Source organism: Manacus candei, unplaced genomic scaffold (genome assembly GCF_025592945.1).
Source record: "Manacus candei isolate 608988 ecotype Guabito, Panama unplaced genomic scaffold, ASM2559294v1 h1tg000015l, whole genome shotgun sequence".
Taxonomy (NCBI): domain Eukaryota; kingdom Metazoa; phylum Chordata; class Aves; order Passeriformes; family Pipridae; genus Manacus; species Manacus candei.
Genome location: NW_026138063.1, coordinates 45,600 through 68,082, shown reverse-complemented (window position 1 = coordinate 68,082; position 22,483 = coordinate 45,600). Strand labels below are relative to the sequence as shown.

At 58.5% G+C, this 22,483-nt stretch overlaps 2 protein-coding genes and 3 long non-coding RNA genes across 9 annotated transcripts; 4 read left to right on the top strand and 1 right to left on the bottom strand.

The window, feature by feature from the left end:
• The first annotated feature begins 1,127 nt into the window (after positions 1–1,127).
• Positions 1,128–3,241, top strand: LOC127468432 (uncharacterized). 2 transcript variants are annotated; one of them, XR_007903564.1, is made up of 2 exons: positions 1,128–1,323; positions 2,627–3,241. It is a non-coding gene; the product is annotated as an uncharacterized LOC127468432 (long non-coding RNA). The 2 variants fall into 2 exon arrangements; XR_007903563.1 differs by having other exon boundaries at positions 2,606–3,241.
• Positions 3,242–3,568: 327 nt separating this feature from the next.
• LOC127468291 (translation initiation factor IF-2-like) lies at positions 3,569–4,213 on the top strand. The gene has a single exon (XM_051781292.1). The coding sequence runs from the start codon at positions 3,569–3,571 to the stop codon at positions 4,211–4,213; it is 645 nt and encodes a 214-aa protein (XP_051637252.1).
• Positions 4,214–6,518: 2,305 nt separating this feature from the next.
• LOC127468244 (uncharacterized) lies at positions 6,519–10,679 on the bottom strand. Of its 2 annotated transcripts, none has more exons than XR_007903509.1 (4): positions 10,556–10,679; positions 9,855–10,000; positions 8,472–8,740; positions 6,519–6,821 (listed from the first exon to the last, which is right to left on the bottom strand). It is a non-coding gene; the product is annotated as an uncharacterized LOC127468244 (long non-coding RNA). The 2 variants fall into 2 exon arrangements; XR_007903508.1 differs by lacking the exon at positions 8,472–8,740 and adding an exon at positions 7,233–7,500.
• LOC127468245 (uncharacterized) lies at positions 7,499–10,647 on the top strand. Of its 3 annotated transcripts, XR_007903510.1 has the most exons (4): positions 7,499–7,673; positions 8,499–8,798; positions 9,913–10,021; positions 10,583–10,645. It is a non-coding gene; the product is annotated as an uncharacterized LOC127468245 (long non-coding RNA). The 3 variants fall into 3 exon arrangements; XR_007903511.1 differs by lacking the exon at positions 9,913–10,021 and having other exon boundaries at positions 8,499–8,913; positions 10,583–10,647; XR_007903512.1 differs by lacking the exon at positions 9,913–10,021 and having other exon boundaries at positions 8,499–8,906; positions 10,577–10,629.
• Positions 10,680–11,442: 763 nt separating the features above from the next.
• Positions 11,443–17,881, top strand: LOC127468290 (uncharacterized). Its single transcript, XM_051781291.1, has 3 exons — positions 11,443–11,451; positions 14,850–15,163; positions 16,075–17,881. The coding sequence occupies exons 1-3, from the start codon at positions 11,443–11,445 to the stop codon at positions 16,676–16,678; spliced, it is 927 nt and encodes a 308-aa protein (XP_051637251.1). The 3' UTR covers positions 16,679–17,881.
• Positions 17,882–22,483: the final 4,602 nt, after the last annotated feature.

The following is a 22,483-nucleotide window of genomic DNA, read 5'->3' as shown; positions in this document are numbered from 1 at the left end:
ACTGATTTAATACAAGCAGAACAAATGGCCAGAAGTGTAATGAGAGACAAGTTGAAATTAGAAAGTAGATGTGCATTTTGAATGTATTGTCATAGCAACTGATTAAATTCTCCCTCTCTTGCTGTTCTGGGGACCTTTTAAATGTGCTTTGGCTAAATAAAAAGTATTAGACTATTTCAGAGCCAAAAGGTCAGTTCTTGTTGTCTCTTTTGCACTTTAATTCTAGTACACTGATACTTGCTAACCACTTACAACCCTAGATGCAGAATGAGAACTTGGGTTATTAACAATAAACAAGTAAACAGCAGAAAGACTTGACCTTTCTTTTGAATTGCCCTGTGGTGTTAAAAAATACCAAACAAACCTCCTTCCCCAAAGAAACACCCCCCAAAATACCCCAACAGCTCACCAAACAGAAAATCACCGACAACCAAAAAGCAGAAGTAACAAACATGAACACCAAGTGGAGGAAGAGTTTGAAAGCAGGATGGACAGAAGCAGAAGTGTTACTGCCTGCTCTTAGGCCACTGTGATGATTAAATGGCTGTTGTTAGGTTTAGATTAGTAGTTCGTTGTTGTTGGGTTTTTCGGTGGTGTTGATTTTTTTGTTGTCGTTGTGGGAGATTGTTTGTTTGTTTTTATTTTGTTTTTTTTCTGTATTAAAAATCTGGCTCAGTTACTCTCTAGTTCTGGTGTGTTTTCTTTTCCAGTTCTGGCTGGTGTTTCTGCAGTGTTTGGCACAGGACTGGGGGAGATTTTTACCCAGCTTTCTAAAGCTGTAGATGAATAGGAGAGGTAAGGGGATAACTTCTGGTCCGCGACCCAGTGACCACTTCCTGAAGGTCCTGATTCATGAGTCTGCTCCTTTGATTTGAAGGAGTGTACAGTTGCCATAGCCAAGGTAGCTTAGGGTGTCCAGTATCAGCATAAAAAGCAGCAGTAAAAAGGAACTATTCAGAGATGAATTTTTGTGCTGTTCTGTGAAAAAGTAAAAGCTATCTGTGCCAGCAAGTCTGTGAAGTAATTTTTTTCTTGTAATTCCATACCAAGTTTTGAATTGTTGCTGTTTTAATGAAGTATGTTCATTGATTTTGCATCCATTGGTTTCAGAATCCAGATCTGGGGAAAAAAGTACTGTTAGTCTTTCTGAAATGTCTCTCAAACATGAAAGCCTAGAGAAAACTTTTTTTTTTTGAGTAAAAAGAAGCCTCCAGGATGATCCTTATGCAATACAAATCATGTGTTTTTCATACTGAATGCACTCCCTTTATTCACCTTTTCAGAGAGTATCGTCCAGAATACGAGCGCCTGAGAAAAACACTGGTAAGTGTTTTTAGCTGTTTCACGCCAGAACAGTGTGTCTTGGGTCACTTTTATGCACACAATTGCCTTTATGTTGAGAGGGTCTAACATTTCATTTACTAGTCGTACTCACTGTGGGAAAACTCCTGTCCTGAAGGAGTCCACCATTTGCCTTTTTTTTCCTAGATGTGGTGGAGCATATCTTTACAAAACTAAAGATTTTGTAAAACAGATGTTGCTCACTGGTTTAGTGCTAATATTTGAGCTAATTGTGTGAAAATGATTGGGAAATAAGATTGTGTCTTCCATTCAGATGGATAGAGAGTTCTTAAAACTAAATTTCCAAAGGGATTTGTTGAGACTATCCCTGTATCTTCCTGCACTAGTGAAGAGTACTAGTTTGACTTAGTAAGAAAGACTGAATTGCAGTGCCAAAATCAGTAACTCTGCTCACCTTGAGTTCTGGCTGTCCACAGGACAGTTCTCTGCAGGCACAGCTACACAGAGTTTGGCTTCCCGGCGCTGCTGAAAACGTCCTAGAATCCCACCTGACTGGAGGTTGCTTTCCATGCTTAGTCAGAAGTTCTGTGTAACCTTAGTTGAAATGCAAGACCTGCATAGTGACTTCTGCTCTCTGACTGGGGGACAGGCTGCTGGGTTTAAGTGAGGTTTCTCTTCTCCTGATGTTTTAAATGTTCTCAGAATCCACATGTAAATCTTTATCTATGGGAGAAAGCTCAAAATAAACAAAAGAGAGAGCAGCTGGAACACTTGTGGAAGGACATGGGCAGCATGTGTGTGCAGGGCAGCACACTGGCAGGTACCTCCCCAGGAAGATAAAGTTTACTGGAGAAGTTTTCTGAAGAGTTTGCCTTGTGAAGTAGTGTAGTGCTTCTTTGTCCTCACAGCAGAAGTGTGAAAGCAGCTCCATGTTAGAGGAGCGGGGCTTTAGTTCCTGTGGGATTGGTCACACTCAGCTCTTCCTGTGTCATTCACAAGTTTGGAAGAAACCCCGTTGTGTAGCTAAAGCAGTGGACCTACTAGAAATAATGAAATACTTTAGAAAAGGTGAAACAGTCAGATCAGAATATGAGAAAGCTCTGCTGTTGGCTGCTCTGTTCCTTAGATGAGACGAGTAGGTGCTGATGGAGTCTGTCCTGTGTCTGGGATCCACAAGCAGCTTTCTGTCCCCTTAGAACAGGTGTTCATTGCTGGGTTTCTGTGCAGACAGAAGTTGTCAGTGCACACGCTCCCTTACCTTTAGCAAGCTGGTTTGTGTACAGCCGTTTCTGTTCCCTTCAAGGACCTGATGCTTCTGCAATAGGTCCCTCTGAGCTAATACTAACACGAGGAACTCTCGATGAAGAGCAAGAAGAGAGGGAGAGTGACGCTGATGGCATTGACCATGAAGGTAAGGGAATGAGGTCTAAAAGCTGCCTCTCAAGAAATCCCCTCTGTATTTCATGACCTGGATGGACTGTAAGGAGAGCCTAGAAAACAAGCAAACATTCAGTCACCTGACGTGTCAGAATCTGTAGCAGAAGCTCAGCTGCAATGGTCAGTGCAGGGATATCACTCTGTAACCTTTGTGAAAGTTCAATTGTAAATTTTCTATTCAAGTAATTAATAGGTGTATAACACACATAAACCAGAGAACTCGTTAGGCTTGGGGCATGCAGTGACCTCTGAACCTGATTGATGCACAGATGTGTCCATCATCTTTTTGGCCTTACAGTTTCTGCCCCTGGCTCTCTTCCCTTTTCCTGTGACTATGGTCTTGGAGCAATCTTCTAAGTTGTTACAGTGTGATTTTTCTCTTCTATAGCTCACAGACTTAATCTTCATTCTTTCCCTGTTCCACTGATGGGTAGGATCACTTATTTCCTTTGCCCTGTAATGTAGTTGAAGATGGAATAGACTTTCTATGTTGCTTTGGCTATCCTGATTCTAGCTTTTTTTCAGAAGCACAAGTAGAAGAAGTACTGAAATAGCGCTGAACTTCAGCAGCAGCGGGGACTGCGCAGGAGAAGGAGGGTGGGCAGCGGGCCTGGGGCAGGCAGGGGGATGGGGGTGGGGGCGGGCACTTAAAAGATTTCGGCCAGGGAGCTGATCTCAGCCAGCACCCAGTCGGGGCAGTCTAAGTCCCGGTACAAGCAGAACTGCTGCCTGGGGAGAGGCGATCAGAGGCGCACTGCCGCTCTGCGTCCTCCCCGCTCCCCGCCGCCGACTCTCGCCCTACCACGTCGCCGCTGCTCCCCGGTCCCCCATGCCGCACAGTCCGCCTTCGCGACCCGGAACCGCCCCGTGTGCCGGTGGGGGGCTCCCCGAGGGGCTCTGCAGGGGCCTTGGGGCCGGGCCCCCGGGGGTGCAGCCCGACCAAGGGGCGGGACAGGGGACGGGGTCCCGGGAGCGGGACGCGGGGCGGCCACGGACCCGCGGGAAAGGCCCCTCCGACACGGCCCTCGTCCCTCCTCCCGACCACCCGAGCACCTCCCGCCACCCGCGGCCGCGGCCCCGCGGGCTCCAAGGCCCGCCAATCCGGGCCCGAGGCAGCGTCTGGCCCGCCAATCCCGGCCCGCCTTTCTCGGCGGCGTCCAATCACAGCCCGCCTTTTCAATCCGGCAGCGGTCCCGTAAGCTCTGCCCGCTCAGCCGCGGCGCGGCCCCTCCGCGCGGCACCGTCCCCCCGTTCCCCTCAGGCTCTGCTGGGACCACGGAAGGGCGGTGGGAGCTCCGCGGTCACGTCCCGTTCGGGAGCTCTCCCAGGAGAAGGGGAGGAAGGCGGGGAGCGGGCGGGAGGGGCTCCGGGAGCGGGGCCTGCGGGGCCAGCGGCGTTCTCGGGAACGGGCGGGCGGGGATTGGCGGGGCTGGCACGGGGGGGCGGGGCTATGCGGGCCGCGGTCTATAAATAGCGGGGGAGGGGGCGCGGGGGGGCAGTTCGGCGGCGGAGGTGGAAGCGGCGCTGGAGCGGCGGGAGCCGGGGCGAGATCGGCGGTGAGCTGGGGCGGGACTCCCGCGGCTGCCGCTCCAGGCACGTGGCCTGTCTTGGGCACAGGGGCCGCTCTCTCGAGGAGGTTCTGGTTCCCGACGTGCGGGTCCGATCCCGGCCCGCCACTCCCAGCCCACTTTTCTCCGCTCCGTCCAATCGTAGCCCGCCCTTTCAATGGGGCCGCAGTCCCGTAAGCTGTGCCAGCTCAGCCGCGTCGCAGCGCCGCCCCCCTTCCTCACGTTCCCCTCAGGCGCTGTAGGTGCCGGCGCCTTTGCTTCCGGAGCCGCGCCTGCGCTGCCGCAGCCCCCGACAGGCCCTGTTGGGACCAGGGAGGGCGGGTGGCACAGCTCCGCGCTCACGTCCCGTCTGGGAGTTCTTCCGGGAGGCGGGGAGGGGGCGGGAGCGGCGGCGGCCCTTTCAATGGGGCCGCGGTCGAGCAAGCTCTGCCCGCTCAGCCGCGGCGCGGAGCCCCCCCCCTCTCCACCTCGCCCCCCGCGTTCCCCTCCGGCGCCGGTCTCGGCGCCTTTGCTTCGGGATTCGGCGGAGCCGCGCCTGCGCTGCCGCGGCACCCGCAGGCGCTGTTGGAAGGGCGGGCGGGAGGTCCGCGGTCCCGTCCCGTCCCGGAGTTCTCCCGGGAGAAGGGGAGGGAGGCGGGCAGCGGGCGGGAGCGGAGCGGCCCCTGGGAGCGGGGCCTGAGGGGACAGCGGGGCTCTTGGGGACGGGCAGGGCGGGAACGGGCAGGCGGGGATTGGCGGGGCCGGACGCTGCCGGACGCTGGGATTGGCTGGGCTGGCACGAGGGGGGCGGGGCTGTGCGGACCGCTGGCTATAAAGGGCGTGGGCGGGGGGGCGCTGCGGGCAGTTCGGCGGCGGGGCTGGGGCGGCGCTGGAGCGGCAGGAGCGGCCCGGGAGCGGCGCGGCCGCTGGGCCGAGGAGCGGCGGTGAGCCAGGGTGGGACCCTCGCGGCTGCCGCTCCAGGGAGCGGTGGGGAGCCATGCGGCAGTACCCCCTCGGCTGCCGATCCAGGGGGAGCCGGGGTCGGTCCCCCACAGGTGCCGAGGCAGGGCGTTGGGCAGGCGGTGTCCCGGGCAGCTGTGCCGGCCAGCTTTGGTCAGTGCTCAGTGGGGGAGCAGCCCATGCTCAGGGGTGCTCCCCCGAACTAGAAGGACTAGGATGCAGCCTCTCAGCGGGGCTGGTATTGAAAGTATTGTTACAAAGAAAAGTAATAAAAGATGTTTCATTCTATTATAATTTTATTTTACTTTTATTTTCATCTTTGACTACTTGATTGTTTATTCTATTATTTTGTTGCTGTTCCCCTTGGGATGGGTGGGACAGCTCCTAGAGATATTTGAGTGAACGACAAAGACTGATTTGTGATCTTGTCAACAGCCCCGGGCTGCAGAGATACCCAGGAGCAGATTTAGGCAGAGGCAGCAGAAAGCTGAGGCAGAGGCAGCAGAAAGCTGAGAACCTGGAGCTCAGGCAGCAGAGCTGGTGGAGACATAAAGACGGTAGGACTGTGGGCAGAACAAGAGTGGGGCTGGATTAGGGAGCATGGGCCTGGCATAAGTACTGCAGGGATGGAGCTGGGATAAAAATAGTCAGGCCTGGCCTGGAATGTGGGCTTGAGAGCTGGGGTGGAAAACTCAAGACTTTTAACAAAAGAAAGCTGCTAGGATTGGAACCTGCAGCAGCTTTACCGGGAGCTGACAACAGAGCTGGCAGAGAAATAAAGGTTTTGGGTCTGGGTATGGGATAGGGAGAGTGGTGCACGGAAAGGGACTGTGGCACTGCAGGACAAATCACTGTAGGATTGAGACAGGGACTGGCACCGTCACTGAAACATCTGTGTGTCTGTAGAATAGGGATTGATGAGCGGGAACATGGACTGGGGGGGAAGAGCTGAAATCAGTCTAGGGCAGGGATCTGGACTTGGGAGTTAGGATCGGGTTAGTGGGGCTGGAGGAGCAACTGGAGGACTGGGACTGGGAGTGTGAGGTGGGAGCTGGAAAGTCACAGAGCTGGAGCTGAGATGAAGATCCTGCAGTGAGAACCTGGAGCAGCTTCCCGTGGCGGCGCTGGCAAGATGCAGAGCTACTGCTGAGAGAGCAGAGCTGGCAGTGCAATAAAGCTTGTGGGTCTCGAGCTGAAATCACTGAGGGGCTGGGGTAGGGATGGGTTCTGGGCTTGGGACTGTAACACTTGGGCAGGAATCAGTGTGGGGCGGAGATAGGGCCTGTGGCACCGTCGCTGAAATCCCTGTGTGGCTGTGGAATAGGGATTATAATTGGGAATGTGGAGTGAGAGGCTGGGGCTGAAATCAGCATAGTGCTAGGATTGCATCTGTGGAGCTGGGAGGGTGTCTGGAGCTCAGATAGGGCCTGTGGCACCATCACTGAAAGACCAGTGTGGCTGTGGAATAGGGATTAATGGGTGGGAATGTGGACTGGATGGGTAGAGCTGAAATCAGTCTAGGGCTGGGCTTGTGTCTTTGGAATTGGGATAGGAATTTTGGGGCTGGAGGAGCACCTGGAGGACTGGGATTGGGAGTGTGAGGTGGGAGCTGGAAAGTCACAGAGCTGGAGCTGAGATGAAGATCCTGCAGTGAGAACCTGGAGCAGCTTCCCGTGGCGGCGCTGGCAAGATGCAGAGCTACTGCTGAGAGAGCAGAGCTGGCAGTGCAATAAAGCTTGTGGGTCTCGAGCTGAAATCACTGAGGGGCTGGGGTAGGGATGGGTTCTGGGCTTGGGACTGTAACACTTGGGCAGGAATCAGTGTGGGGCGGAGATAGGGCCTGTGGCACCGTCGCTGAAATCTCTATGCTGCTGGAAATGGGATTGTAAATTGGGAATGTGGACTGGGCGGGTAGAGCTGAAATCAGTCTAGGGCTAGGCTTGTGTCTTTGGAATTGGGATAGGAATTTTGGGGCTGGAGGATCACCTGGGGGACTGGGACTGGGAGTGTGAGGGTGGAGCTGGAAAGTGGCAGAACTGGAGGCAAGCTGAAGATCCTGCAGTGAGAACCTGGAGCAGCTTCCCGTGGCGGCGCTGGCAAGATGCAGAGCTACTGCTGAGAGAGCAGAGCTGGCAGTGCAATAAAGCTTGTGGGTCTCGAGCTGAAATCACTGAGGGGCTGGGATAGGGATGGGTTCTGGGCTTGGGACTGTAACACTTGGGCAGTAATGACAGCAATCACTGTGAGATAGGGCCTGTGGCACCGTCCCTGCAATGGCTGTGTGTGTGATATAGGGATTGATGGTCAGGAAGGTGGATTGGGTGGGTAGAGGAGAAATCAGTCTAGTGCTGGGCTTGTGTCTTTGGAATTGGGATAGGAATTTTGGGGCTGGAGGAACACTTGGGGGACTGGGACTGGGAGTGTGAGGTGGGAGCTGGAAAGTCACAGAGCTGGAGTTGAGATGAAGATCCTGCAGTGAGAACCTGGAGCAGCTTCCCGTGGCGGCGCTGGCAAGATGCAGAGCTACTGCTGAGAGAGCAGAGCTGGCAGTGCAATAAAGCTTGTGGGTCTCAAGCTGAAATCACTGAGGGGATGGGGTAGGGACAGGGTTCTGGGCTTGGGACTGTAACACTTGGGCCAGGAATCTGTGTGGGGTGGAGATATGGCCTGTGGCACCGTCGCTGAAATCTCTATGCTGCTGGAAATGGGATTGTAAATTGGGAATGTGGACTGGGCGGGTAGAGCTGAAATCAGTCTAGGGCTAGGCTTGTGTCTTTGGAATTGGGATAGGAATTTTGGGGCTGGAGGATCACCTGGGGGACTGGGACTGGGAGTGTGAGGGTGGAGCTGGAAAGTGGCAGAACTGGAGGCAAGCTGAAGATCCTGCAGTGAGAACCTGGAGCAGCTTCCCGTGGCGGCGCTGGCAAGATGCAGAGCTACTGCTGAGAGAGCAGAGCTGGCAGTGCAATAAAGCTTGTGGGTCTCGAGCTGAAATCACTGAGGGGATGGGGTAGGGACAGGGTTCTGGGCTTGGGACTGTAACACTTGGGCCAGGAATCTGTGTGGGGTGGAGATATGGCCTGTGGCACCGTCGCTGAAATCTCTATGCTGCTGGAAATGGGATTATAATTGGGAATGTGGACTGGGCGGGTAGAGGTGAAATCAGTCTAGGGCTGGGCTTGTGTCTTTGGAATTGGGATAGGAATTTTGGGGCTGGAGGATCACCTGGGGGACTGGGACTGGGAGTGTGAGGGTGGAGCTGGAAAGTGGCAGAACTGGAGGCAAGCTGAAGATCCTGCAGTGAGAACCTGGAGCAGCTTCCCGTGGCGGCGCTGGCAAGATGCAGAGCTACTGCTGAGAGAGCAGAGCTGGCAGTGCAATAAAGCTTGTGGGTCTCGAGCTGAAATCACTGAGGGGCTGGGATAGGGATGGGTTCTGGGCTTGGGACTGTAACACTTGGGGCAGTAATGACAGCAATCACTGTGAGATAGGGCCTGTGGCACCGTCCCTGCAATGGCTGTGTGTGTGATATAGGGATTGATGGTCAGGAAGGTGGATTGGGTGGGTAGAGGAGAAATCAGTCTAGTGCTGGGCTTGTGTCTTTGGAATTGGGATAGGAATTTTGGGGCTGGAGGAACACCTGGGGGAGTGGGACTGGGAGTGTGAGGTGGGAGCTGGAAAGTCACAGAGCTGGAGCTGAGATGAAGATCCTGCAGTGAGAACCTGGAGCAGCTTCCCGTGGCGGCGCTGGCAAGATGCAGAGCTACTGCTGAGAGAGCAGAGCTGGCAGTGCAATAAAGCTTGTGGGTCTCGAGCTGAAATCACTGAGGGGCTGGGGTAGGGATGGGTTCTGGGCTTGGGACTGTAACACTTGGGCAGGAATCAGTGTGGGGCGGAGATAGTGCCTGTGGCACCGTCGCTGAAACCCTGTGTGGCTGTGGAATAGGGATTATAATTGGGAATGTGGAGTGAGAGGCTGGGGCTGAAATCAGCATAGTGCTAGGATTGCATCTGTGGAGCTGGGAGGGTGTCTGGAGCTCAGATAGGGCCTGTGGCACCATCACTGAAAGACCAGTGTGGCTGTGGAATAGGGATTAATGGGTGGGAATGTGGACTGGGTGGGTAGAGCTGAAATCAGTCTAGGGCTGGGCTTGTGTCTTTGGAATTGGGATAGGAATTTTGGGGCTGGAGGAGCACCTGGGGGACTGGGATTGGGAGTGTGAGGTGGGAGCTGGAAAGTCACAGAGCTGGAGCTGAGATGAAGATCCTGCAGTGAGAACCTGGAGCAGCTTCCCGTGGCGGCGCTGGCAAGATGCAGAGCTACTGCTGAGAGAGCAGAGCTGGCAGTGCAATAAAGCTTGTGGGTCTCGAGCTGAAATCACTGAGGGGCTGGGGTAGGGACAGGGTTTGGGCTTGGGACTGTAACACTTGGGGGCAGGAATCAGTGTGGGGCGGAGATAGGGCCTGTGGCACCGGCGCTGAAACCCTGTGTGCCTGTGGAATTGGGATTATAATTGGGAATGTGGAGTGAGAGGCTGGGGCTGAAATCAGCATAGAGGTAGGATTGGATCTGTGGAGCTGGGAGGGTGTCTGAAGCTCAGATAGGACCTGTGGCACCGTCGCTGCAATGACTGTGTGTCTGATATAGGGATTGATGGGCGGGAAGGTGGTTTGGGCGGGTAGAGCTGAAATCAGTCTAGGGCTGGGCTTGTGATTTTGGAATTGGGATAGGAATTTTGGGGCTGGAAGAGCACCTGGGGGACTGGGACTGGCATGTTCGGGTGGAGCTGGAAAGTGGCAGAGCTGGAGGCAAGCTGAAGATCCTGCAGTGAGAACCTGGAGCAGCTTCCCGTGGCGGCGCTGGCAAGATGCAGAGCTACTGCTGAGAGAGCAGAGCTGGCAGTGCAATAAAGCTTGTGGGTCTCGAGCTGAAATCACTGAGGGGCTGGGGTAGGGACAGGGTTCTGGGCTTGGGACTGTAACACTTGGGCAGGAATCAGTGTGGGGCGGAGATAGGGCCTGTGGCACCGGCGCTGAAACCCTGTGTGTCTTTGGAATTGGGATTATAATTGGGAATGTGGAGTGATAGGCTGGGGCTGAAATCAGCATAGAGGTAGGATTGGATCTGTGGAGCTGGGAGGGTGTCTGAAGCTCAGATAGGACCTGTGGCACCGTCGCTGCAATGGCTGTGTGTCTGATAGAGGGATTGATGGGCGGGAAGGTGGTTTGGGCGGGTAGAGCTGAAATCAGTCGAGGGCTGGGCTTGTGTCTTTGGAATTGGGATAGGAATTTTGGGGCTGGAGAAACACCTTGGGGACTGGGACTGGGAGTGTGAGGGTGGAGCTGGAAAGTCACAGAGCTGGAGCCGAGATGAAGATCCTGCAGTGAGAACCTGGAGCAGCTTCCCATGGCGGCACTGGCAAGATGCAGAGCTACTGCTGAGAGAGCAGAGCTGGCAGTGCAATAAAGCTTGTGGGTCTCGAGCTGAAATCACTGAGGGGCTGGGGTAGGGATGGGTTCTGGGCTTGGGACTGTAACACTTGGGCCAGGAATCTGTGTGGGGTGGAGATAGGGCCTGTGGCACCGTCGCTGAAATCTCTATGCAGCTGGAAATGGGATTGTAAATTGAGAATGCGGATTGGGTGGGTAGAGCTGAAATCAGCCTAGGGCTGGGCTTGTGATTTTGGAATTGGGATAGGAATTTTGGGGCTGGAAGAGCACCTGGGGGACTGGGACTGGCATGTTCGGGTGGAGCTGGAAAGTGGCAGAGCTGGAGCCAAGATGAAGATCCTGCAGTGAGAACCTAGAGCAGCTTCCCGTGTCGGTGCTGGCAAGATGCAGAGCTACTGCTGAGAGAGCAGAGCTGGCAGTGCAATAAAGCTTGTGGGTCTCGAGCTGAAATCACTGAGGGGCTGGGATAGAGTTGGGGGCTAGAATATGGACTGGATATTTTGGTCAGGGACTGTTGGTTTTGAGTAGAAATTAGTGTGAGATTGGGATTGTATTTTTGTGCACTCTGGGGAGTGTAGTAATTCTATTGCAAGCCATTGGAGGGAACTGGGAGTACTGGGTAGAATGAGCTGTTCTATGGAGAAGGCCCAGGTGTTAACAATGAGGGGGAGGAGGGGCCAGAGTTTGGGCTCAGGCCCCTCGGCTGTTGTTCAGGCTCAGGAGCTGTAGCAGGACTTCTTAGACCATGACTCAGGTGAGTCTGTTTCAATTTCACCTTTCCAGTCCCTTCCCACTGTCCCCAGTCCCTCCCCACTGTCTCCAGTCCCTCCTAAATCCCTCCCAGTTTCTCCCGAGTGCCCCAAACCCCATCCCAGTGCAGTCAGTTCCCTCCCTGTTCTTTCCCCAGTGCCTCCACTCCTTCCCAATTGCTCCCACTGTACCCCAGTCCCATCCCAGTCATCCCTAGTACCTTCAGTCCAACCAAGCTCCCTGCGCAGTTCCCTCCAGAAACTCCCCAGTGATCCCAGTCCTTCCCAAGTTGCCTCAACCCCATTGCAGTCCCTCCCCAGTGCCTTCAGTCCCATCCCAGTTCCCTCCCCAGTGATCCAACTTGCTCCCAAGTGCCCCCAGTGCAGCCCAGTCCCAACCCAGTACCACTGGTAACTCCCCAGTACCCTCAGTGCCATCCTAGTTCTCTCAGTCCCATCCAAGTGCCTCCAGTCCTTCCCCAATGCATCCCAGTGCTACTAGTCCTTCCCAAGCGCACTCAAGAGCCATCATCAGTGCCCCCAGTCCCTCCCCAGTCCCATCCCAGTCCCTCCTAAATGATTCCTAGTCCCTTCCCAGTGCTCCGAATCAAATCCCAGTCCCTTCCCAGTACATCTGTGCCCCATCCCAGTGCTCCCAGTCCCTCCCCAGAGATTCTCAGACCCATCGCAGGCACACTCTCCAGTCCCCTCCCCAATGTGTCCTAGTGCCTCCCCAGTGCGTCTCACTCCTATCCCAGTGCCCCCAGTCCCTACCCAATGACCCCCACTCCCATCCCAGTGCTCCCAGTCCCCCCCGCCCCCCGAAAATTTCAGTCCCACCCCAGTATCTCCACTCCCAGCCCAAATCCCCCCAGTGCCCCCAGTCCCTCTCCAGTGTCCCCAGTGCCATCCCCATCCCTCCCCACTGCCCGCAGTCCCTCCCACTGCATGCCAGTCCTTTTCCCCGATGCATCCCACTCCCTCCCTAGAACATCCAAGTCCCATCCCAGTTCCCTCCCCAGTGCCCCTGACCCATCCCCAGCCCTTCCGTGACCTCAGTCCCTCCCCAGGGCATCCCGGGTCTTTTCCCCTGTGCATCCCAGTCCCATCCCAGGCCCACTCCCCAGTCCTGCCACAGTCCCCTTGCAGTCCCTCCCCAGTCCAATGCCAGTCCCTGCAGTGGCTTTCCCATTGCTCCCAGTCCCTCCCCAGTGCATTCCACTCCTTTCTCCCATGCATCACATTCCCATCCCAGTACCATCCCAGTTCCCTTCCCAGCCCCCTTCACAGTCCCTCCCTGCTCCCTCCCCAGTTCCCCCAGTCCTACCCAGTGCCACCAGTGCTAGCCCAGTCCCACCCCAGTGCCCCCACTCTCATCCCCCCAGTCTCTCCCCAGTTCCCCCAGTGCAACCCACCACCTCCTTTCCCTCCCAAGTGTGCTCTCGCAGTGCAACCCAGTCCTTCCCCAGTTTGCCTAGTCCCATCCCAGTCCCTCCTAAGTCATTCCCAGTCCCTCCCCAGTCCCTTCCCAGTACAACTGAGGCCACTGGAGAGGCCCTGGGGGCACTTGGGGGAACTGGACTGGGACTGGGATTCTCTGGGGAGGGACTGGAGGCACTGGGATAGGACTGAGAGGCACTGGAGAGGCACTACGACACACTGGGCCACCACTGGGATAGGACTGGGATCACCGGGGAGGGAATTGGAATGGGACTGGGGGCAGTGGGAAGGGACTGGGATGGGACTGGGCGAACTGGGGAAGGACTGGGTTGCACTGCAGGAGGACACTTGGGAAGGAATGGGTGCGCTGGCGTGCACTGGGAGAAGTGGGAAGGGACTGGGTTGAGAATGGGGGCACTGGGGTGGGACTGGGAGCATCTCCAGTGCCCTCAGTCCCATCCCAGTCCCTCCCTACTACCCCCAGTCCCGCTCCAGTGCCCGTAGTCGCACCCAGTGCATCCAACTCCCTTGAAGTGTCTCCAGTCCCATCCCAGTCCCTCCCCGGTGCGTTGTGCTCCTTTTCCCTGTGCATCCCATTCCCATCCCAGTCACTTTGCAGTCCCTCCCAGCTCCCTCTCCAGTTCCCCCAGTCCTAGCCCAGTGCCACCAGTGCTCCCAGTCGCCCTACTCTCATCCCAGTCCCTTCCCACTTCTCTCAGGGCACGCCAGCACAACCATTCCTTCCCAAGTGTCCTACTGCAGTGCAACCAAGTCCTTCCCCAGTTTGCCCAGTCCCAAACCAGTTCCTTCCCACTGGCCCCAGTCCCATCCCAATTCCCTCCCCGGTGATCCCAGTCCCATCCCAGTGGTGCCCCAGTGTATCCTAGTGCCTCCCCAGTGCCTCTCAGTCCTATCCCAGTGCCTCCAGTCCCTCCCCAGAGAATCCCAGTCCCAGCCCAGTTCCCCCAAGTGCCCCCAGGGCCTCTCCAGTGCCCTTGGGCCCGGCCCAGTCCCTCCCCAGTGCGTCTCACTCCTATCCCAGTGCCCCCAGTCCCTCCCCAATGACCCCCACTCCCATCCCAGTGCTCCCAGTCCCCCCCGCCCCCCGAAAATTTCAGTCCCACCCCAGTATCTCCACTCCCAGCCCAAATCCCCCCAGTGCCCCCAGTCCCTCTCCAGTGTCCCCAGTGCCATCCCCATCCCTCCCCACTGCCCGCAGTCCCTCCCACTGCATGCCAGTCCTTTTCCCCGATGCATCCCACTCCCTCCCTAGAACATCCAAGTCCCATCCCAGTTCCCTCCCCAGTGCCCCTGACCCATCCCCAGCCCTTCCGTGACCTCAGTCCCTCCCCAGGGCATCCCGGGTCTTTTCCCCTGTGCATCCCAGTCCCATCCCAGGCCCACTCCCCAGTCCTGCCACAGTCCCCTTGCAGTCCCTCCCCAGTCCAATGCCAGTCCCTGCAGTGGCTTTCCCATTGCTCCCAGTCCCTCCCCAGTGCATTCCGCTCCTTTCTCCCATGCATCACATTCCCATCCCAGTACCATCCCAGTTCCCTTCCCAGCCCCCTTCACAGTCCCTCCCTGCTCCCTCCCCAGTTCCCCCAGTCCTACCCAGTGCCACCAGTGCTAGCCCAGTCCGACCCCAGTGCCCCCACTCTCATCCCCCCAGTCTCTCCCCAGTTCCCCCAGTGCAACCCACCACCTCCTTTCCCTCCCAAGTGTGCTCTCGCAGTGCAACCCAGTCCTTCCCCAGTTTGCCTAGTCCCATCCCAGTCCCTCCTAAGTCATTCCCAGTCCCTCCCCAGTCCCTTCCCAGTACAACTGAGGCCACTGGAGAGGCCCTGGGGGCACTTGGGGGAACTGGACTGGGACTGGGATTCTCTGGGGAGGGACTGGAGGCACTGGGATAGGACTGAGAGGCACTGGAGAGGCACTACGACACACTGGGCCACCACTGGGATAGGACTGGGATCACCGGGGAGGGAATTGGAATGGGACTGGGGGCAGTGGGAAGGGACTGGGATGGGACTGGGCGAACTGGGGAAGGACTGGGTTGCACTGCAGGAGGACACTTGGGAAGGAATGGGTGCGCTGGCGTGCACTGGGAGAAGTGGGAAGGGACTGGGTTGAGAATGGGGGCACTGGGGTGGGACTGGGAGCATCTCCAGTGCCCTCAGTCCCATCCCAGTCCCTCCCTACTACCCCCAGTCCCGCTCCAGTGCCCGTAGTCGCACCCAGTGCATCCAACTCCCTTGAAGTGTCTCCAGTCCCATCCCAGTCCCTCCCCGGTGCGTTGTGCTCCTTTTCCCTGTGCATCCCATTCCCATCCCAGTCACTTTGCAGTCCCTCCCAGCTCCCTCTCCAGTTCCCCCAGTCCTAGCCCAGTGCCACCAGTGCTCCCAGTCGCCCTACTCTCATCCCAGTCCCTTCCCACTTCTCTCAGGGCACGCCAGCACAACCATTCCTTCCCAAGTGTCCTACTGCAGTGCAACCAAGTCCTTCCCCAGTTTGCCCAGTCCCAAACCAGTTCCTTCCCACTGGCCCCAGTCCCATCCCAATTCCCTCCCCGGTGATCCCAGTCCCATCCCAGTGGCGCCCCAGTGTATCCTAGTGCCTCCCCAGTGCCTCTCAGTCCTATCCCAGTGCCTCCAGTCCCTCCCCAGAGAATCCCAGTCCCAGCCCAGTTCCCCCAAGTGCCCCCAGGGCCTCTCCAGTGCCCTTGGGCCCGGCCCAGTCCCTCCCCAGTGCGTCTCACTCCTATCCCAGTGCCCCCAGTCCCTCCCCAATGACCCCCACTCCCATCCCAGTGCTCCCAGTCCCCCCCGCCCCCCGAAAATTTCAGTCCCTCCCCAGTATCTCCACTCCCAGCCCAAATCCCCCCAGTGCCCCCAGTCCCTCTCCAGTGTCCCCAGTGCCATCCCCATCCCTCCCCACTGCCCGCAGTCCCTCCCACTGCATGCCAGTCCTTTTCCCCGATGCATCCCACTCCCTCCCTAGAACATCCAAGTCCCATCCCAGTTCCCTCCCCAGTGCCCCTGACCCATCCCCAGCCCTTCCGTGACCTCAGTCCCTCCCCAGGGCATCCCGGGTCTTTTCCCCTGTGCATCCCAGTCCCATCCCAGGCCCACTCCCCAGTCCTGCCACAGTCCCCTTGCAGTCCCTCCCCAGTCCAATGCCAGTCCCTGCAGTGGCTTTCCCATTGCTCCCAGTCCCTCCCCAGTGCATTCTGCTCCTTTCTCCCATGCATCCCATTCCCATCCCAGTACCATCCCAGTTCCCTTCCCAGCCCCCTCGCAGTCCCTCCCTGCTCCCTCCCCAGTTACCCCAGTCCTAGCCCAGTGTCACCTGTGCTCCCAGTCCCACCCCAGTGCCCCCACTCTCATCCCCCCAGTCTCTCCCCACTTCCTCCAGTGCAACCCACCACCTCCTTTCCCTCCCAAGTGTGCTCTTGCAGTGCAACCCAGTCCTTCCCCAGTTTGCCTAGTCCCATCCCAGTCCCTCCTAAGTGATTCTCAGTCCCTCCTAAGTGATTCCCAGTCCCTCCCTAGTCCCTCCACAGTACAACTGCATCCCATCCCAGTGGCAGCAGTACCATCCCAGTGCTCCCAGTCCCTCCCCAGAGATGCTCAGGCCCATCCAAGGCATACTCTCCAGTCCCCTCCCCAGTCCTGTCAAAGTCCCCTGGCAGTCCCTTCCCAATCCTATCCCAGTCCCTGCAGTTCCTTTCCCAGTGCTCCCAGTCCCATCCCTCTGCCCACCAAGCGCATCTCAGTCCCATCCCAGTGCCTGTAGTCCCACTGTCCACAATCCCTCCCCAATGACCCCTGTCCCATCCTAGTTCCCCCAGTCCCTCCCCTGAGAATCCCAGTTGCAGTCCAGTGCCCCCAGTGCCAGCCCAGTCCTCCCCAGTCCATCTCCAGTGTCCTCGGTCCCATCCCAGTCCCTCCCTGCTACCCCCAGTCCCTCTCCAGTGCCCCTAGTCTCAGCCCAGTGCCCCTAGTCGCACCCAGTGCATCCAACTCCCTTGAAGTCTCTCCAGTCCCATCCCAGTCCCTTCCCACTGCCTCCAGTGCCATCCCAATTCCCTTCCCGGTGCTCCCACTCCCATCCCAGTGGTGCCCCAGTGTGTCCTAGTGCCTCCCCAGTGCCTCTCAGTCCTATCCCAGTGCCTCCAGTCCCTCCCCAGAGAATCCCAGTCCCAGCCCAGTTCCCCCAAGTGCCCCCAGGGCCTCTCCAGTGCCCTTGGGCCCAGACCAGTCCCTCCCCAGTGCATCTCACTCCTATCCCAGTGCCCCCAGTCCCTCCCCAATGACCCCCACTCCCATCCCAGTGCTCCCAGTCCCCCCCCGCCCCCCTGAAAATCTCAGTCCCATACCAGTGTCCCCAATCCCAGCCAAAATCCCCCCAGTGCCCCCAGTCCCTCTCCAGTGTCCCCAGTGCCATCCCCATCCCTCCCCACTGCCCGCAGTCCCTCCCACTGCATGCCAGTCCTTTTCCCCGATGCATCCCACTCCCTCCCTAGAACATCCAAGTCCCATCCCAGTTCCCTCCCCAGTGCCCCTGACCCATCCCCAGCCCTTCCGTGACCTCAGTCCCTCCCCAGGGCATCCCGGGTCTTTTCCCCTGTGCATCCCAGTCCCATCCCAGGCCCACTCCCCAGTCCTGCCACAGTCCCCTTGCAGTCCCTCCCCAGTCCAATGCCAGTCCCTGCAGTGGCTTTCCCATTGCTCCCAGTCCCTCCCCAGTGCATTCCGCTCCTTTCTCCCATGCATCACATTCCCATCCCAGTACCATCCCAGTTCCCTTCCCAGCCCCCTTCACAGTCCCTCCCTGCTCCCTCCCCAGTTCCCCCAGTCCTACCCAGTGCCACCAGTGCTAGCCCAGTCCCACCCCAGTGCCCCCACTCTCATCCCCCCAGTCTCTCCCCAGTTCCCCCAGTGCAACCCACCACCTCCTTTCCCTCCCAAGTGTGCTCTCGCAGTGCAACCCAGTCCTTCCCCAGTTTGCCTAGTCCCATCCCAGTCCCTCCTAAGTCATTCCCAGTTCCCTCCCCAGTCCCTTCCCAGTACAACTGAGGCCACTGGAGAGGCCCTGGGGGCACTTGGGGGAACTGGACTGGGACTGGGATTCTCTGGGGAGGGACTGGAGGCACTGGGATAGGACTGAGAGGCACTGGAGAGGCACTACGACACACTGGGCACCACTGGGATAGGACTGGGATCACCGGGGAGGGAATTGGAATGGGACTGGGGGCAGTGGGAAGGGACTGGGATGGGACTGGGCGAACTGGGGAAGGACTGGGTTGCACTGCAGGAGGACACTTGGGAAGGAATGGGTGCGCTGGCGTGCACTGGGAGAAGTGGGAAGGGACTGGGTTGAGAATGGGGGCACTGGGGTGGGACTGGGAGCATCTCCAGTGCCCTCAGTCCCATCCCAGTCCCTCCCTACTACCCCCAGTCCCGCTCCAGTGCCCGTAGTCGCACCCAGTGCATCCAACTCCCTTGAAGTGTCTCCAGTCCCATCCCAGTCCCTCCCCGGTGCGTTGTGCTCCTTTTCCCTGTGCATCCCATTCCCATCCCAGTCACTTTGCAGTCCCTCCCAGCTCCCTCTCCAGTTCCCCCAGTCCTAGCCCAGTGCCACCAGTGCTCCCAGTCGCCCTACTCTCATCCCAGTCCCTTCCCACTTCTCTCAGGGCACGCCAGCACAACCATTCCTTCCCAAGTGTCCTACTGCAGTGCAACCAAGTCCTTCCCCAGTTTGCCCAGTCCCAAACCAGTTCCTTCCCACTGGCCCCAGTCCCATCCCAATTCCCTCCCCGGTGATCCCAGTCCCATCCCAGTGGCGCCCCAGTGTATCCTAGTGCCTCCCCAGTGCCTCTCAGTCCTATCCCAGTGCCTCCAGTCCCTCCCCAGAGAATCCCAGTTGCAGTCCAGTGCCCCCAGTGCCAGCCCAGTCCTCCCCAGTCCATCTCCAGTGTCCTCGGTCCCATCCCAGTCCCTCCCTGCTACCCCCCAGTCCCTCTCCAGTGCCCCTAGTCTCAGCCCAGTGCCCCTAGTCGCACCCAGTGCATCCAACTCCCTTGAAGTCTCTCCAGTCCCATCCCAGTCCCTTCCCACTGCCTCCAGTGCCATCCCAATTCCCTTCCCGGTGCTCCCACTCCCATCCCAGTGGTGCCCCAGTGTGTCCTAGTGCCTCCCCAGTGCCTCTCAGTCCTATCCCAGTGCCTCCAGTCCCTCCCCAGAGAATCCCAGTCCCAGCCCAGTTCCCCCAAGTGCCCCCAGGGCCTCTCCAGTGCCCTTGGGCCCAGACCAGTCCCTCCCCAGTGCATCTCACTCCTATCCCAGTGCCCCCAGTCCCTCCCCAATGACCCCCACTCCCATCCCAGTGCTCCCAGTCCCCCCCTGCCCCCCTGAAAATCTCAGTCCCATACCAGTGTCCCCAATCCCAGCCAAAATCCCCCCAGTGCCCCCAGTCCCTCTCCAGTGTCCCCAGTGCCATCCCCATCCCTCCCCACTGCCCGCAGTCCCTCCCACTGCATGCCAGTCCTTTTCCCCGATGCATCCCACTCCCTCCCTAGAACATCCAAGTCCCATCCCAGTTCCCTCCCCAGTGCCCCTGACCCATCCCCAGCCCTTCCGTGACCTCAGTCCCTCCCCAGGGCATCCCGGGTCTTTTCCCCTGTGCATCCCAGTCCCATCCCAGGCCCACTCCCCAGTCCTGCCACAGTCCCCTTGCAGTCCCTCCCCAGTCCAATGCCAGTCCCTGCAGTGGCTTTCCCATTGCTCCCAGTCCCTCCCCAGTGCATTCTGCTCCTTTCTCCCATGCATCCCATTCCCATCCCAGTACCATCCCAGTTCCCTTCCCAGCCCCCTCGCAGTCCCTCCCTGCTTCCTCCCCAGTTACCCCAGTCCTAGCCCAGTGTCACCTGTGCTCCCAGTCCCACCCCAGTGCCCCCACTCTCATCCCCCCAGTATCTCCCCACTTCCTCCAGTGCAACCCACCACCTCCTTTCCCTCCCAAGTGTGCTCTTGCAGTGCAACCCTGTCCTTCCCCAGTTTGCCTAGTCCCATCCCAGTCCCTCCTAAGTGATTCTCAGTCCCTCCTAAGTGATTCCCAGTCCCTCCCTAGTCCCTCCACAGTACAACTGCATCCCATCCCAGTGGCAGCAGTACCATCCCAGTGCTCCCAGTCCCTCCCCAGAGATGCTCAGGCCCATCCAAGGCATACTCTCCAGTCCCCTCCCCAGTCCTGTCAAAGTCCCCTGGCAGTCCCTTCCCAATCCTATCCCAGTCCCTGCAGTTCCTTTCCCAGTGCTCCCAGTCCCATCCCTCTGCCCACCAAGCGCATCTCAGTCCCATCCCAGTGCCTGTAGTCCCACTGTCCACAATCCCTCCCCAATGACCCCTGTCCCATCCTAGTTCCCCCAGTCCCTCCCCTGAGAATCCCAGTTGCAGTCCAGTGCCCCCAGTGCCAGCCCAGTCCTCCCCAGTCCATCTCCAGTGTCCTCGGTCCCATCCCAGTCCCTCCCTGCTACCCCCAGTCCCTCTCCAGTGCCCCTAGTCTCAGCCCAGTGCCCCTAGTCGCACCCAGTGCATCCAACTCCCTTGAAGTCTCTCCAGTCCCATCCCAGTCCCTTCCCACTGCCTCCAGTGCCATCCCAATTCCCTTCCCGGTGCTCCCACTCCCATCCCAGTGGTGCCCCAGTGTGTCCTAGTGCCTCCCCAGTGCCTCTCAGTCCTATCCCAGTGCCTCCAGTCCCTCCCCAGAGAATCCCAGTCCCAGCCCAGTTCCCCCAAGTGCCCCCAGGGCCTCTCCAGTGCCCTTGGGCCCAGACCAGTCCCTCCCCAGTGCATCTCACTCCTATCCCAGTGCCCCCAGTCCCTCCCCAATGACCCCCACTCCCATCCCAGTGCTCCCAGTCCCCCCCCGCCCCCCTGAAAATCTCAGTCCCATACCAGTGTCCCCAATCCCAGCCAAAATCCCCCCAGTGCCCCCAGTCCCTCTCCAGTGTCCCCAGTGCCATCCCCATCCCTCCCCACTGCCCGCAGTCCCTCCCACTGCATGCCAGTCCTTTTCCCCGATGCATCCCACTCCCTCCCTAGAACATCCAAGTCCCATCCCAGTTCCCTCCCCAGTGCCCCTGACCCATCCCCAGCCCTTCCGTGACCACAGTCCCTCCCCAGGGCATCCCGGGTCTTATCCCCTGTGCATCCCAGGCCCATCCCAGGCCCACTCCCCAGTCCCCTCCCCAGTCCTGCCACAGTCCCCTTGCAGTCCCTCCCCAGTCCAATGCCAGTCCCTGCAGTGGCTTTCCCATTGCTCCCAGTCCCTCCCCAGTGCATTCTGGTCCTTTCTCCCATGCATCCCATTCCCATCCCAGTACCATCCCAGTTCCCTTCCCAGCCCCCTCGCAGTCCCTCCCTGCTCCCTCCCCAGTTACCCCAGTCCTAGCCCAGTGTCACCTGTGCTCCCAGTCCCACCCCAGTGCCCCCACTCTCATCCCCCCAGTATCTCCCCACTTCCTCCAGTGCAACCCACCACCTCCTTTCCCTCCCAAGTGTGCTCTTGCAGTGCAACCCAGTCCTTCCCCAGTTTGCCTAGTCCCATCCCAGTCCCTCCTAAGTGATTCTCAGTCCCTCCTAAGTGATTCCCAGTCCCTCCCTAGTCCCTCCACAGTACAACTGATCCCATCCCAGTGGCAGCAGTACCATCCCAGTGCTCCCAGTCCCTCCCCAGAGATGCTCAGGCCCATCCAAGGCATACTCTCCAGTCCCCTCCCCAGTCCTGTCAAAGTCCCCTGGCAGTCCCTTCCCAATCCTATCCCAGTCCCTGCAGTTCCTTTCCCAGTGCTCCCAGTCCCATCCCTCTGCCCACCAAGCGCATCTCAGTCCCATCCCAGTGCCTGTAGTCCCACTGTCCACAATCCCTCCCCAATGACCCCTGTCCCATCCTAGTTCCCCCAGTCCCTCCCCTGAGAATCCCAGTTGCAGTCCAGTGCCCCCAGTGCCAGCCCAGTCCTCCCCAGTCCATCTCCAGTGTCCTCGGTCCCATCCCAGTCCCTCCCTGCTACCCCCAGTCCCTCTCCAGTGCCCCTAGTCTCAGCCCAGTGCCCCTAGTCGCACCCAGTGCATCCAACTCCCTTGAAGTCTCTCCAGTCCCATCCCAGTCCCTTCCCACTGCCTCCAGTGCCATCCCAATTCCCTTCCCGGTGCTCCCACTCCCATCCCAGTGGTGCCCCAGTGTGTCCTAGTGCCTCCCCAGTGCCTCTCAGTCCTATCCCAGTGCCTCCAGTCCCTCCCCAGAGAATCCCAGTCCCAGCCCAGTTCCCCCAAGTGCCCCCAGGGCCTCTCCAGTGCCCTTGGGCCCAGACCAGTCCCTCCCCAGTGCATCTCACTCCTATCCCAGTGCCCCCAGTCCCTCCCCAATGACCCCCACTCCCATCCCAGTGCTCCCAGTCCCCCCCCGCCCCCCTGAAAATCTCAGTCCCATACCAGTGTCCCCAATCCCAGCCCAAATCCCCCCAGTGCCCCCAGTCCCTCTCCAGTGTCCCCAGTGCCATCCCCATCCCTCCCCACTGCCCGCAGTCCCTCCCACTGC